At 46.3% G+C, this 16,978-nt stretch overlaps 1 protein-coding gene across 8 annotated transcripts in view; it reads left to right on the top strand.

The window, feature by feature from the left end:
* CEP43 (centrosomal protein 43) overlaps window positions 1-16,978 on the top strand; it is an 816,584-nt gene that overhangs the window by 201,432 nt on the left and 598,174 nt on the right. For 4 of the 8 annotated variants that reach the window (XM_069606648.1, XM_069606650.1, XM_069606649.1 and 1 more), the window contains exon 5: window positions 12,478-12,566. The exons of 1 other annotated variant lie outside the window; for it this stretch is intronic. In XM_069606648.1, the coding sequence (XP_069462749.1) occupies window positions 12,478-12,566 (89 nt within the window). Of the gene's footprint in view, window positions 1-9,053; window positions 9,254-12,477; window positions 12,567-16,978 lie in introns of those variants that run through there. 3 more of the 8 variants (XM_069606652.1, XM_069606651.1, XM_069606653.1) reach the window with 2 other exon arrangements.

Below are 16,978 nucleotides of genomic sequence, written 5' to 3'. Positions count from 1 at the left end.
GCCCTAGGCTGGCTAACTGAACTTTTATGAGCTGAACTAATTCCTTTTTGAATTCTCTGCAAGACGTTTCAAGCCTTTTAAACTGTGTGATCTTGGGCGCATTGATATTCTACTCTCTCTAAGAGGGAGCCTGGCCCCTGAACTTTTTGCTCACAAGTAGACTTTGACTTTCCTGCCTTGCTGGGTGCTTCTAAAGTATTGTGTTGTGTGCTTTTCTAATTTCTGCCTTTTCCCTCCCTTTTTTGATAACTTATTGAAGTGCCATCTTTAGTTAAGTGCTCACCTCTGTCTGAAAAGAAGTGGTGTTAACTAAGACGTGTCTAATAAGAAATAAGGGATGTATATTTATTAATAGTGACTGTGTTTTGAACTTGCTTACAATAATAGTGCTGGAGTGTTTCTAAGTGTGTCTTTAAATAATTATATACTTTGATACCAAAGCTCTGGTCAGTGTTTGCTTGTGCTACTGTATTTTGGTACCTATATTGTATACTCTATATACTGTCTAACACTTCTTGAGAGAAGTCTGGCTGCTCAGCCACAGCTACCAGGTAAATCTGGGTGGTACAGACTGCTACCAATTGGGTTTACTGCCAACACCTGTGGTCTTAAGCCTTTTGCATTGGTCCCTAAGGGAACTGCACAGGTTTCTGCCTAACAGTCGGATCAGTCATGTCCCATCCTCCACCAGAAGTCTAGATTGGCAGTCAGCGACCACGTTTTCCCTTCCGGGTACGTAACTTATTCTAAAATTGTTACCCAGTAAACCTACCATCCACCTAGCTATTCTAGTCGAACCTCTAGCCCAGTCAGACCTGCTCATAAATTGGACCAGAGGTTTATGGTCCGTTTTTACCTGAAATTCCTGACCCAAAAGAAAGAATTTAAAATGAAGTATTGCCCAAAACACTGCTAGAGCTTCTCTCTCTATAACAATCGTTTTTTCTGCTCCCCGTAATGGTCTTGAAGCAAACGCTGTTACATGCTCCTATTTTCCTGAATCGAGTTGAGCCAATGTGGCACCCAAACCTAATAGACTCGCATCTACTGACAGCACGGTCCTCCTCCCAGACACAAAGCCTCCCAACGATGGAGCCCTAGAAATGCCTTCCTTAATGGCTGTAAAAGCTATCTGACATTCCTCAGACCATTTAAAATGGACCCCTTTCTTAAGCAGATTCCTCAATGGAGTAGAAATGGAAGCAAACCTGTTAAACACATTTGTGATAGAATTCAGCTAACCCCATAAAGGATCTTAATTGATCTTTGTCAACCGGTGCTGGGGCTTTACAAATGCTCTCCACCAAAGTACTCTTGGGTGATACACCTTGACTGGATATTTTATGTCCAAGATATTCAACTTCCCTGACCCCAATCTTGCATTTACTCTTTTGCCCTGTGAGCCCTGCCTCGCTCAACCTCTCAAACACACCTCGGCACCGTCATGTTCTTTCTCACAGTCAGCATATACCAAAATGTCATCCTGAAACACTGCCGCACTTTCTATGCCCCTCAGAACTTCCATCACTTTTTGAAAAACCGAAGCGGCCGAGGACAAACCAAAAGGCATGCGAAGAAACTTAAAAGTCTGTTCAGGTGTGATAAACGTTAGTGTTGGCACTTTTTTGACAGTGGTACTTGGTGGTAAGCAGCAGACAAGTCAATCACAGAGAACCATTTGGGCTCTCCCAGAGTGGCCAATGTCTCAGCTATGATGGGTAAGGAGTGTCTCTCAATAAGAATGCTCTTGTTCAACCCCTGAGATCCACACAATCTCAGTTTTCCATTACTCTTTAGTCAAGAGATCAACAGGAGAAAGCCATTCTGTACCACAAATGCGTTCGATTACACCCTTCTGGACCAGATCACCCAATTCTTCACAAATCTGCTGCCTCATGTTTAGAGGAACAGGCCTCACTTTATGTACCACAGGTTGTGCATTTGTTTTTAACTTAATGTCAGGTTCAAAATTCTTCAACTTTCCCAGTTTTTCTGTGAAGACTTCAGCAAACTCTCTTGTCCATCTGTCATCCATTTCTGCTATGGTTACCGTATCTAAAGCACTTGCTTGAATCTGCACTCCCAATTTCCTCTGCTCATCCCCTTCAAGTAGCAAGGTGCTCTTTCTTGCCACCAGAATATCAGCTGTAAACCTCCTGCCTTTGTATGATACCAGACCTTGGAATTCTCCCACCAATTCAATGGCAGATTCTCCGTAACCACAGAGCTGTACTTTGGCAGGATTTAGAGCACCCACATATTTGCCCAAAGTCTCTTCAGATATAATGGTTCAAGGTGATGCAGAGTCAACCTTCATCTTCAAATAACACCCAGTGACCGTGAACTCATCGACTGGTCCATTCTGTTCACCTGACACAGCCGAAATCTGAAAGACATGTCTTGGTGCTGCTTCCTGGACAGGTGATGCTACATTCATTGCACTTGTGCTGGACCGACTCCCCACACACGTTGGCAAAGTGACCTTTGCGTTTGCATTTAAAGCAATCTGCAAACCTGGCAGGACAGGTGGGGAAGTTGGGCACATGCTTGGGACTGCCACACTTGGTGCATTTCTGGTTCCACCCTTCTGTTCTAGCAGTTGATGTAGTCGACCTCTTCCTTGGTCCAACTGCACACACACCCTGTGACACCTGTCTGTCGACCTTCATTTCTTTTATATACTGTGTGGTCTGTTCAATGCTGCGGGCGAGTTCGATCGCTTGCTCCAATGTAACATCTTTGGTCAACAACTTCTCTTGCGCCCTCACACTGTTGGTACACCTTACCAACTGGTCTCTTATCAAGGAATCCGTTAATGTCTCAAAGTCACACGTGTGGCTTAAAGTTCTAAGAGACGCAATATGATTCCACTGACTCTCACCCCTCCTGAACACGTTGAAAGAACTTGTGGTGCTCGAATGTGACGTTCTTCTTTGGCTGAAAATGTTCCTCAATCTGCTTGACAGCTGCTGAATATTCATCTGCATCCCCTGCAATCTCCCCATGACTCCTTGCAAGGCCGTCAAATACGCTGCGCCCTTCTGGCCCAAGATTGTGCAGTAGTAGAGCTTTCTTTCTTGCTGCGCTGAACCTGTCTCCACCAATGGCCACCACATAATTTTCGAATATTCCCTTCCACCTGTCAAATCTAATGGGAGGACGACCTGGTTCCGCTAGGAAAGGCACAGGCAGTGGGATGGCTACAGCCATCACCTCTGCCTCACTAGCTGACAGTGTGTTGATTATGGATGCTTTGTAGTTATAAACAGAGGAATTGTAATGGACACCAGTTTTCAGTGTCTTGGAGCCCCTTTAATAAAGTGCTGACATTGTGGAACAATAATGCTTCCTGGTAGTAAACAAAGGAATTGAGGTGGGCACAAGTCTCCAATGCGTCCTGCAGCCTCTTTAGTAAAGTGCTGCCATTGTGAAATAATAAAGCTGCTTCGTTCCATTGTTGGAACAGGGGCGCTTCCTTCAGTGTATACAGGTTGCTTGGCAACCCACGTCACAATGCCCAGCCTTTCAGTCGTCCTCTGGTGCGGCTATGTAGCTAGGCCTTCGCGCTCAGAGGTGTAGCTCGAGACGAGCCGTGATGTCCGTTGTAGGGTCGGGGCCTCGCGCTGTTGTGCGCCGGGATGCACAAGCCCCTCCACCCAAATGGCTCCTGTACCTGTTATATGTACATATGCTGATGTACATCTTGCTCCTTCCAGAACGGAGAATCCCCATCTCCGTTCGTTCCACCACGGAACGTTTCCGATTCCCAGCTGACTGCTCCACCTTCCGGGGGCCTTAAATAAAAGCTCCTTCTCACCTCTACCATAGTCGCGATTTATTACAATTGGCGACGAGGTTTCCCCTTCCTTGACACCCGGCCCCCGGAACTTCATTGCCGGTGCCACAGCCCTCCTCTGGTGACAGCGACGCTCGGCAGTTTGTTCCCTTTCTGCCGCCGCCTCCGCCACCCCATTGTTGCCATCAGTGGGGAGGGGGCCCATCCGGCAGGCCACCTGGCTGACACCAGGTACCAGATCGTCAGGAAAGGGTACAGATTCATTTTCATTTATTACAAACTGACGCATGCCACCAGCGTTACAGTGCATTCTTTGAGCACAAACTAACGGCCGTTCGAGGAAAGGACCTCGCAACGTGCCCTGCGTGCGGCCATATTATCCAGGCCAGCTGTAGCTTTTCGTATCCTGGCGACCACCACTAGGCCACACATCACAACGCCCCGCAGGCCGCAGGAGGCATTACATAACTCATCAGCTGTTCCAGTCGCCGCGTCATACAGTGCAAGGCCGTGTTTTACAGCGCCCTCACAGGTGCTAGGTGCACAAGACTTTAAAAAAAAAAAAAAAATGTTCCTTCTGGAAAAGCACACAAGATGTGTGCGGCAACCACAAAAAGTCCTTCCACCTATTGAAATTGACAACCGCAAAATTTCACTACCTCAACACCCCAATCTCATAAAGCAGTGAACATCACTCTCAGCTAAGCTCTAACATCGTACTCATCACAAACTCTGCAAAACAGAATCCAGTTACATCTATTCCCCAAACATGCAGAACGTGCCGCACCCCACCAAATTTCTTCCTTGCCCCGGAACCCCAAGTTGCCCCTGGGAGCAATGGCTGGACAGTTTTCAAATATACCTCAGGGCAATTGGCGGAAGTAAATTTAACGACGACCTTAAGGAAGCGACCCTCTTAAACTGTTTAGGAACCGAAGGCCTCAGGATATTCAGGGCGCTCCCAGAGCCAGACGGCGCAAGTGGAGATGGCACCAGGAAGTTCGACACGGCACTAACAAAACTCACCAAGCACTTCGGCAACAAGATAAATGTAGTACTAGAAAGATATAAATTCTTTTCTCGAAAACAAACCAAAGGTGAACCTGTCGACGCATACTTAGCCTCCCTCAGAGTACTCATGTCTACGTGCGAATTTACAGGTGTCAGTGATGAGTATTTGAGAGACCAGCTAGTCCTCAATGTAGCAGAACCTCGCATACAGCAAAAACTATGGCAAACAAAGAATCCCTCTCTGGACCAAGCCACCGAGATAGTCAGAAGCATGGAATTTGGAGACCGTTGTATGAAAGAGAGGCAGGCTCTCAAGGAGGGAACTGGAGTGGAAGTGAAGTACGTGGAAGGCAGTCCCGACTACGACCATGATGGGGCAATAATAGCGGCAGTAAAAAATGCCCCCCAAAGCATCGGGAGAAGTTCAAGGACGAGGAGGGGGGGGAACATCAGTGTACGATAATCATAATCCTACGAGTTGTCAAAAGTGTGGATGGTACAAACGCCATATTCCTGGGAGGATGTGCCCTGCCAATAATGTTGAGTGCTACAAGTGTGGTCAATTAGGTCACTTTGCCAAACTCTGCCGAAACACCCGCGGGAGACCACGTGGATCTGGCAAAGGCAGCAGACCAGCCATCAACAGATATGGGTCAGTGAAAACAGTAGACTATGAGCAAACGTCAGACAGCATGCTATCCGTCAATCAAACGCACCCGCAGGTGCAGATCCTCAGTCACCTCCTTACAAGAGGCGAATGGTCCATGGGTTAACATGTGTGTCAATGACATACCCCTGAGAGTGATGGTAGACACCGGATCCCCATATACCATGGTGGATGTCGAAACCTTTGTAAAAGTACTTTCTGGCAAAATTCATGACTTACGAAGCTCCTCAGTGAGAGCCACCGGATATGGAAAGACACCCATTCACATCATGGGATACACCTGGGTCAAGCTCAAATTTCGGGACAGACAAACATACTGCAAGTTGTTTGTAGCCAAGAATGGGTCCTCCGTAGTAGGATGGGAAGAACAAGCGGCTCTCCAAGTGAGGATCCATCCCGGAGAAGATGTCCCCATACTGAGTGTGCTAAAAAACGATACCAACATCAAAAGCAACCTGGCCGAACAATTTCCCAAGGTTTTGTGATAAGATCGGATTACTCAAGGGCTTCCAGCACAGAATAATATTAAAAAAGGGTGCTGTCCCTGTGGTCCATCGGGTGCGTGGAGTGCCTTTTGGGACCAAGGCGGCACTCAAAGATGAACTTGCACGTTTGTGCAACGAGAACATTATACAACCCATAGAAAGTTCTGAATGGCTTGCCCCCATCGTCCTTGTAAAGAAACCCGACAAATCCATACGCATGTGCGTTGACCTAAGAGATCTGAACAAAAACATATGGGTCGACAGACACCCACTTCCCAATATATCAGAACTTCTTTCAACCATGGAACCGGCAAGTTTTTTTAGCACTTTGGACCTCTCATCGGCATACCACCAAATTGCATTAGATGACAACTCGAAGGCCCTCACTTCCTTTATCACGCCTTTGGGAGCTTACATGTTCAATAGAATGCCGTTCGGGCTTGCTTCGGCTGCGGCAGTGTTCCAGAGACTCATGTCACATCTCTTTGGGGGTCTTGATGGAGTACGATGCTTCCAAGACGATATTCTTATATCAGCTAGAACCGAGGAAGATCACAATGCCAAACTGATGGGCGTACTACGGATAATCCAAAGGAGTGGACTCACTCTCAAGTTAGAAAAATGCAACATAAAATGCAATCAAGTCTCCTATCTTGGCCATTCCATCGATGCCAGAGGCATCCGTCCAAAGAAAAAACTCCTAGACACAATATTGAACCTGATCGATCCCACCAACAAAGATCAGTTGAAAAGTTTTTTAGGAATGACGGAGTACTACTCCAAATTCGTCAGTAATTACGCTAATAAGACAGAGAACATGAGGAAACTCATTGAAAAAAAGTAGTAGATTTCAATGGTCCATGGATTGCAAAAAAGAGTTTGAGAGTCTCAAGTCTGACATCAACCAAGCTCCAGCTTTAAGCATGTTTGATTACAAGGCCAAGACAATAGTGTCAGTGGATGCCAGTAAGATCGGCCTTGGTGCAGTACTAGAACAACAACAGAAGGGCAACATCGTGACCATCGCATTCGCATCGAGAGTGCTCAGAGATGCAGAATTGAACTATTCCACCATTGGGAGAGAAGCTTTGGCTGTCAAGTGGGCTCTACAGCACTTCAGAAATCTAATTTGGGGTCTACCCATTCTCTTAATGACTGATCACAAGCCTCTTGTCAACATCCTTCAATCCAAAACGCCACACTTGATATCCCCTAGAATAAGGCGCTGGTTCATGGATGTGATGCAATATAATCTTCAAGTTCTTTATAATCCAGGCCCACTAAACCAAGTGGCAGATTGCCTTTCCAGACTAACCACCAATCAAGACAAAACAGACACTGAAAATGAAGTTCAAGATGAAGATATCATAGCTACCATCCATTCCAACATCCCCTCCAAGGAGTGGACACACATCACCAAAGCCGACACGGAGCAGCAAGAAATCAGAAGAGCCGTAATGAATGACTGGGAACATGTCGGGCAAGACTTGGCAAAATTCACACCATTCAAAGACGAAATATCCATTAAAGACAACCTTATCTTGAGAGGTAACAGAATTATTCCAGCTGTCGCACTCAGGAAAAAATTACTTGAACTAGCTCATGAAGGACATCTGGGAAGGAGTATGACAAAGAACAGGATAAGGAGCAACTACTGGTGGCCTAACATGTGGAAGGAAGCAGAAGAAACAGTAAAAAACTGTAGCGCCTGCGCTTCCAGCGACAAATCGAAAATCTTAAGAAAAACACCTCTTCAGCCGGTAGAAGCTCCCAAACACGTATGGTCAAAGCTGGCCATAGACATCATGGGCCCTTTTGAAAATCTGGAAGCCGAAAAAATATTCATCATCGTGATCGTGGACTACACATCCAAATGGACCGAATGGGGTGTGGTAGAGAACAGCGCAACCACGAAAAAAGTCATTGACTTCCTTACAGAAATATTCAACAGGGAAGGTTACCCCAGAGACATAGTGTCAGACAACGGGTCCCAGTTCACCTTGTTGGAATTCCACGAATTTCTTACAAAGAAATCTATCAACCACATCACCACATCGCTCTACCACCCAATGTCCAATGGATTGGTGGAAAGAATGAACAGACTAATAAAAAGTGTCATCCAACTAGCCACAGCCAATGGCATGCCATGGAGAGAAACCCTCAAGGAGTCCCTGCTTGCATACAGAACAACGCCGCATTCCACCACCAACTCAGAACCATTCACCTTGATGCGTGGAAGAACAGCAACCAACCAACTGAGACCAGCATGGATTTTCCTAGATACTGGCGAAGCAAGAATAAACACAGAACAGAAGGTGGATATGGAACAAATCCATAGAAACATAAAAGAGAAACAAGGGAAGTACAAAGACTACTACGACCAGAAGAATGGAACAAGAGAAATGACACTACAGGAAGGTGACTGGGTCTGTCTCAGAGAACCCAAAAAGACACTCAAGGGCGAGTCAAAATTTAGATCCCCACAAAAGGTCACGCGCTGCCACGGAAAGTCAGTTACATTAGAGGATGGAAAGAAATGGTCCCACGATGATCTTGTGAAAATAACGAATGACAACCACAGAGCGAGCACTTCCAAAAACAACCACAACAACCACATTGGTAACCAGACAAGAGGAGAGGTGAAAAGAACAACCACTGACAGTTACAGATCCAGTACTTCCATAGACCCACACGTCGGCACAAAAAGGCACAGCGAGCACCGTTCCAACGATGAGAGCTCCACCACCAGAAGTCTGTCGAGAAGGAACCGCACCATCATCCAGAATTTCAAGAATGATTTTGTTTACTATTGATCTATATATTGTTCACCTATCCTTCCCTCACCTTTCCCTGTTTTCCCCCATCCATCCCGTTTTTTTTTTTTCTCTTTTCAGATAAGGAGATGTTATATGTACATATGCTGATGTACATCTTGCTCCTTCCAGAACGGAGAATCCCCATCTCCGTTCGTTCCACCACGGAACGTTTCCGATTCCCAGCTGACTGCTCCACCTTCCGGGGGCCTTAAATAAAAGCTCCTTCTCACCTCTACCATAGTCGCGATTTATTACAGCACCCCAACCGCTTTCCTCCCACGCACACCTCCTGACCTGGGACGCGCGTCGGGCGGGGTCGCGGTGCCTGCTGCCTAGAGTTCTCCTTCTCTCCACTCCCTCTCCCTTTCCGATGGCTGCCGCAAGCAATGCAGGTGGGCAGTCGGGTCCCTGGCGCACTGCACGCCTGAGTGAGGATCCTCATCGCCAATGTTCAATTAAAGCGGAGGCAGAATGAGAGGTAAAGGGGTTTTATTAAGTAAAGCTAACATAGGCAGCAGGCACTACTTGAAAGGAAAATCCAGCTGACCAACTGATCTCAGAACCCAAGTGAGTTCTGGAACCACGGTCAGACATAAACAGTGCATGCAATAAAGAATGCAGTAACCTCACAATAGAAAAACATAATACATCATCCAAGAATGCATAACCATAAAAGAACATAAACGCCACTTCTAAACCTAACAACCATGTTTTTAGTTTTGGCTGAAAGTTGGCAAAGTCAGCTGCTGCAAATATTCCTGAAGTATCTTTCCTATTTGTGTAAGGATACAGCAGTTTGTTTGATGTTCCTTCCTGCAAAGTTTTTGCATAACAGCTATTGGACATTATCAGGCACGCCCTTATTAGATGTATGCTCCAACAACCTTATACATATCAGTACCTCTGGTCCTTGCCACCCCAGCTATTTTTGGAAAGAAGTGCACATTTATACTCACGCTGAAAAGTTAAGAGGCAATAATGGAAGGGTAAAAAATTGTTAATTTGAAGATCTGTGTCGATTTATATTTGTCCTAAATACAGACTAAAGGTGGTGTATAACAACAATTCTGTGTTTCACTGCGTGCATATTCTCCAATGCTCATTGCTTTCCTGGTCCGCCATTGCAGTTACTGCGTTCTCTTAGCAAATTCTGTCCTTAGCCACGCAGCGATGTGTGTACAGTGACGCAAAGGGAAAGAGGGGGGGGGGGCATCTACCCTCTTTCCCTTCCTCCTTTGGGCCCTTCCTCTACGTCCCTGTGAACCCCCTTCATGTAAAAATACAATTAAGTTGTTGCTGGAATCCTATCCAGTGTGCTAAGCTGCCTCCATGGTTATTTATGTTGTAAGCGCAGCATCATGAAAGGGTTTTAGTCGGAATGCTGGCATTTATTGTGAGCGCAGCTGCAGCATCATGAAAGCTTTAAAGTAGCAATGATGACATACATTATGGTTCCAAGCATCATGGGTGTTTTACAATGGCAATGCTGGCATATGTTGTGAGTACAGACATTACGGAAGCTATTTACAGTGGGAATTCTGGCATATAGTTTGAGCACAGGCATCATGATTGTAAAATATTGTGATATGCTCCTCTGTACTGGCGATTTGCTCGATTTTTCTTCATGTGCTGTCCTAATGAACAGATTGTAAATTGTATGGCTTTATACTCCTTCTCAATTGGGGGTTATGGAGGGAGGCATGGACACCCCCCAGGCCCCCCAACTCCTTTACATAACTTGAGGGTAACCATGCTATGTTCCTTTGGTCGCTCTAATTCACTGCAAATAACAATGCCCTTCTGCTAACATGTTAACCATCCGTCATTGACCCTAAATAATTAAAAATGGCGGTGCACCCTCAGAAGCCATCCACGCCCACCTGCACCAGAAGCTGCCTCAGCGACTTTGTGGGTTGGATATCCTAGCATTCTAAGACAGAGCTGCTGGTAGAATGAAAAAGTGAACTGCACCAGTCACTCATCACGAATTAGAACTGTGGAAACACAGACAGAGGGCTAGTGCTGAAAAGACAATTATGTATAGTGTCGCTTTCCGGCACTAATTAAGTTTGCCAGTATGCCGTCACTATCATACACTTGCACACTGCGCACCCACTTAAGTTTCCTGCCCGTTGTATGGTAACTAGTCGGCTCATTTGATGACCCCTTGCTTTGCTCTGTGCTGCTGTCCCCACACTCACTCATCCTCGCATTCTCACTGATGCATCCATCCCCCTTCTCGTCTATCTGTCCTTGAATGCTTATTAAATAATCCTTTCATCCATATTACATTTGTGCGTTTAACCGTCCATACGTCCTCCTACTACCTAATGCCATTAAACGTTGATTCATTCATCTTCGAACTTCCATTCAAGCCTCTAGCACCATATCCATACCTAAGACTCCTTCTCTACCCTTTCCCTATCCACGCCATCCAACATATCCATGGCCACCCTAATAATCCTGGGACCACGCTTGTAAGGCTAACACGTCAGAGGGTTGATGGCCTGCCAGAACACAGTAGAACCCATACCAATACCCCAGTAACTGGTGCTTCCGACCGGCACTAAACACCAGTTTTCTGCTCCTGCCTAACCCACTATCCCCCTAACACCCACGACCACCCCATCGTTTGTATTACAGAGCCACATGCATTCAGACCAGCATTGGCTGCATGGTGCTATACAAGACCATTTACCTTGCCTAATCATCTATCCATCTGTCATTCCTTCACACATCCTCCCTCACTCCCACTTATCCTCATTCGTATTTGTTAATCACCCCTCCCGTGCATCCTCACCGTCTGCTTTCCCCTCAGTATATATCTATCCCTCCCCTTCCTTGGTGTGTCTGTGCATGAACTCAGAAAATGTGTTCGCAATACCACATTCAAAACTATTGGCTAAGTGAATGCTGGTTTATTTCTTTTTGGGGCACACTTGGTCTTTTTGTGATCTTTTAATAGGCGGTCTCACTGTGATCACCAATCGTGATCACCTAAACCCTCTTCAAGTCATGGTGTTCTCCCTCAAATGAACTGTCGGTACTTTGCATCCCCACAGTTCTAAGACAACATCCCTGTTTCTTTCACCCTGAGCCGACATGCATGCGAGATGCAGTCTGCAAACTCCAGTTCTTCAGGCAACTGTTATTCGTTATGATCTTAATGGCAGGATTACCTCTTTCACTGGAGTTTGTGCTTAACACATTTCTTTCCCCTTCATTGAGTACCTTCACTGTAGCAGTGCTCCACTCCCCATGTCAACCCTCCGTGGCAGGTTTTCCTAACCTTAACCTGTCCCTAAGGCTGAATTCAAGACCTTGTCAAGGGTCCAGTGCATCTCTGACTTCCTTTGCTGAAGCAGTCATCGACGTGACCATGCACTGCCATTGCAGGAACTGCTGTTTCCTGGTAGCCTTCAAGGTTTGTTTCCCACAGAGTGCCTAACTTGCCCTCCAGGTTCCGTGTGGTGGTTGTGATCTATTTTACATTTTAAAGGCTGTTTTCAGTCTTTCTGGGAACCAAGGACCTGCAGGGCTCCTGTGCTGGCACCACGCAACCGTGGTTTCCTCTGCATTCACCACATCTTCTGCATTGAACTTCAAAGTAGTTTTTTCAAAATCGCATGCCTGCAATCTATGGCAGTGTTGAACCAAATATTTAACTTGAAAATGTACTAATGACTTTTTTTGATTCGGCAGGTCGCTTAGTTTCCTGTCTGGTCACAGAATACCTTCAGTTCTTTAATCTTGACTTCACACTGGCAGTGTTTCAGCCCGAAACTAGCACAGTAAGCAACATATTTATTTGTGTGTTTAATGATGTATAGTGCCTGCATAGATGCAACAGTTGCAGAAGAAACAGCAGTTTTATGGTTTGTTGAAGTGTTTGGTAGCACCTGGCACTACAGTTATGCATACTTTCTACCCATAAAGCATGGTTGCTCTCCCACACAGCTGTTTACTTCAATAAAGAGAGTTCATTTGTGGGAGTTCCTTTGTGGTCGAAGTCTGGATCCTGGATTAGTCAAGATGCAAGTACTTGGTATCCATACTGAGAGGAGTATAAATCCTCTCACTCTGTATTAATGCATCTGGAGTGGTGATTCAGATAACTAGACCAGAGGCAGAGGTGCAAACTTCACCTGCAGAGATGAGGCTCTGTGAATCTATGCAAAAGTTGAAGCAATGGGGTAAGAAGTAGTCTGCATGGAGCAGTAGCTAGAGGAAATAAGTGTGCAACCAGGGCTTTCCCATTTTTTGTTTTAAATCTTGCAATCAATTTAAATGGTAGGACTGTTCTTCGTTGCTCTGATAAGATTACAGTCCATTTAGAGTACTTTAAAAGGGATGCAAATTTCAGCCCTGTACTCCAGTCCTTTACACAGAAAAAACACAATGCTTTTTATTATAACTTTTAAAAGAAAATACTTCTTATGCTTGCATTTAGAATACAACAATTTAAATAGATAGCCATTAAACTGTGCATTAATTCAGTGATTGACAGTTGTTGCATTATGAAATTGAATCCATATATTGCCCAGTCATTTATCAATCACACACACTCACACACACTCTCACACACGCGCACTCTCACGCACACTCGCACATACTCTGACGCACATTCTCTCTCACACACACACTCTCTCTCACTCACTCACACACTCTCACACACTCTCACACACACACATACTCTCTCTCTCTCTCTCTCTCTCTCTCTCTCTCTCTCTCTCTCTCTCTCTCTCTCTCTCTCTCTCTCTCTCTCTCTCTCTCTCTCTCTCTCTTTATATTCTGAGAATAGATTGTGGCTAGGAATTCAGTTTTTTTGAAGACTGGTCCCGAGATCAGGAAGAGGCAGGGCGACAGGATGTAGAAAACGTGTATTTATTGTACAGTATGTGATAAGGTGTTCATGGAGTTGCAAGACCAATCCAATACGTTTTTAGTTTTTATCAAAATTGTATTATAAAAACAAACAGGGGCTCGCAGTCTAAGTGGGATCCCTGTACACTTTTCCCTCAACCCTTGAGGAAGCTCTCACCTCTCTAGCCCAGTCCCCCTACTTCAACAGGTGATACTGCAGTGCCAGTTTATTAGAGCCAGGGTACCCCTACTGTCTGTTATACTCCTGTCCTCGGGAGGGCCTTTAGGCTGAGCCTTCTTTCCGACTCCCTCAGGAACATCCTACGTTACCTAGTGCTGTAGTCTGGTTGACCTGGTGCCCTTTTCCTCCAGAGGAGTCAACATTTTTCTTTTCTGCCTCTTCTCCACTAGTCTGTCTCTCTCTTGGTCTTATCACACTCTGTCCCATCTCCAAATATCTTATGAAGGGGAGACTATAAAACATTTGAACTTTTTTTATTTTAAATGTACTGTAAACAAACATTGTTTGGAGTACATGGCAAATAGAAGTTTCTGTGCATGGCTGGCTTTTAGGTGGCAGCGTTGAACCAAATACGAAGTGTGTGTATGGTGACATGCACCATTTTACATAAAGCACTGGTAAATATTTTGTCACCCGTCACAATGGAGTGAGTTGTTTATCTCTTGGGTTGGGTTGAGTATTTATTTATTGTGCATTTGTAAGGGGCTTATGCATCACGTAAATTGTGTTTCAAAGCGCCCACAGGGCAACAGGTAGGGAACATGGTAATGAAAATCAAATATAACAATGAAATATCGAGGCATACCTACTAGACCTTGTGAGCATTCAGAACGTGCAAGTGCAGAGAGAGATAAGAGATGAGGGAGTTGAGGTGGGGGGAGGAGTAAGTGCTAGGTGTACCAAGAGGGAAGTGTTAGAGAGTGTGCAGCTGTAAGTGCCTAGGTAAGAGTGGTCAGCTGCCAATAAGGTAAGTGCAGGCCTGGGGTTGCATAGGCCAGTAGGTGCCTAGGCAAGTGCTGGGAGCGAGCAGAGACTGACCGTGATTGGGTGTGGGAGTGCCAGGGCCCAAGAGGACACAAGGCCCTGGTCACCAATGTTAGCAACTGTGGGTTTAGCAGAGAATGGAGGAAGGGAAGGTGGAGGTGAGAAGGAAAGTCTTGTGAAGCTTCCGGAATTTGAGGAGATTCGATTCGGCTCAAGACGAAGACGAAGGGGAGGGGGGAGGCTGTTCCATAGGAGGAAGCTTGCTGAGTTAAGAGATCAGCCACCAGCTCGTTGTTTAGTGAAGCGCTTGACACATAGAGTTTGTGCCAGAGGAACTTAAAGATCTGGAGGGAGAGTATTTAGTGAGAGCAAGCTGTAGATGGCGTGGTCCCTGGCCCCAGACAGCCTTATGGGTGATGCAGAGGGATTTGAATTTGATTCTTGCAGGAGCCAGTGGACAGTTGTTAGGGCTTGAGGGATGCAGTCCCTGGGCTTGAGGCCAAGGATAAGTATTGCAGCCCTATTCTGGATTAGCTGGAGCGGTCATAGAGATAAAGAAGGTAGATTAAGGAAAAGACTATTGCAGTAATGTAGCCTAGAGAGAAACCGAGCTCTAGAGACTTTGAGCTTCTCGGGGAAAGTGAGGAAAGGAAGAATTCCTTTGAGGAGGTGGAGTTGAAAGTGGGCCTTCTTGGCAAGGTCCTGAACGTAAGGGAGGAAGGAAAGAGAGCAGTAGGAGGTGACTCCAAGGTTTCTGCTTCAGATGAAGGAGAAGCGGGAGAGCCCATAGAAGAAGGGAGCAGTGAGGGGAAGAAAGAGGGAGCAGAATTCCTAATCGGAAGGATCTCAGTGTTGCTGGTTTTGAGGCAGAGATCGTTGGAAGTACACCAGGACTGGATGGCAGATAGGCAGTCAGGAATGAGAGGAGGAAGTAAGGAGAGGGTGAGGGGCAAGATTGAAGAAGTTGTGTGCCATCTGCATAACACTGGAAGTTGGGGGAGAAAGTGGAAATGAGGTGTGCGAGTGGAGCAAGATGGGTGTTAAGGAGACAGGGAAAGGGGTTGGATCCCTGGGGGGATGAGAGAGAGCCCAGAATGACCTGCGACGACGATCATTGAGGAAGGAGGTCAGCCAGTCCAGTGCCTGCTCTGAGATACCTAGGGTATCGTGGAGCCGTTTTATGAGGATGGGATGGTTGACCGTATCAAATGCAGAGGCGAGATCAAGTAGAATGAGGACAGCTGGAGAGTTGGAATAAAGAGATGCGAGCAGTTCCTCACAAGTGTTCAGAAGAGCAGTTTCCGGGCATCTGGATGCTCGGAATCCAGATTGATGGTCGTGGAGGCCACCAACAAGTTCAGTGTACTGGGTTCAGTTGGGTGTGGGGCGGCAGCTTCTCCGAGAGTTTTCAAAGGAAGGGGGTGATGGATATAGGGCAAGACAGTTCTGCAAGAGGTTTTTCAGGAAGGGGCGCACAAGGGACTGCTTGCCATGATCACTTGTCCAAGAACAGACACCACACCATCAAGTGATGGGGGGGGGTAATGGGTCACAGGACACATATACAGAGGGGGCCCGGCTGGACCAGGCTCATGTAAGGATGTAAACGGGAACACTTTATTATTGAGCAAGAGCGCTTCATTCACAAAAACTTTCCCACTGGCTTTTATTTCGGGAAAATTTCCACAAGCATACTGTTGGGTGTGGCTCTCATGGCCCAGGCTGCACGTGCAGTCTCTAGGAGGTGCAGGGTGTAGCAAGCAGGCCCAGGCTGCACGTGCAATCTCTAGGAGTTGCAGGGTGCAGCAAGCAGGCCAGGACTAGTGGGCGTGGCCACAGGAGCTCAGCTATATAAGCTGTTCCAGCCCCAATATCAGCGATTCACGTTACTTTGCATTCATATGCAACGTGACACTCACCGCCGCTTGGACCAGCTTACTTAACGTTTGGATCCCAGCGTTTATCCTGCACACTCGCCTCCTGGAATCTGGCGTTCATCATCGCATCTGCATACTCATCCTCTGGAACCCAGCGATCTTGATCCCAATGCTGTGCTCATCCACGGAGGCGATTCCTGTGAAGAAGACGAAAGACAAGGTTAGACAAGTTATCACCCATCGTTCTAGGGTCACGTCGCAATTGAACCATGCACGCATTCCTAGAAGACCACTTACCTGTTACCGGACCATCTTGGGTTCATTTCTCGTTCACTCCGACTGCCATCTCAAGCCCTGCAACTGCTGCAGGGTTCGCAATACCACCTACACGGAGAGAGAGAGCAAAAGAACAACATTAAAGAAGGAGCGAACAACAATACAGGAACACATTTTCTGA

The sequence above is a fragment of the Ambystoma mexicanum genome, chromosome 4p (assembly GCF_040938575.1).
Source record: "Ambystoma mexicanum isolate Mex_15411 chromosome 4p, UKY_AmexF1_1, whole genome shotgun sequence".
NCBI lineage: Eukaryota > Metazoa > Chordata > Amphibia > Caudata > Ambystomatidae > Ambystoma > Ambystoma mexicanum.
Note: the sequence above shows the minus strand (reverse complement) of the source record. Positions and strands in the feature narration are given on the sequence as shown.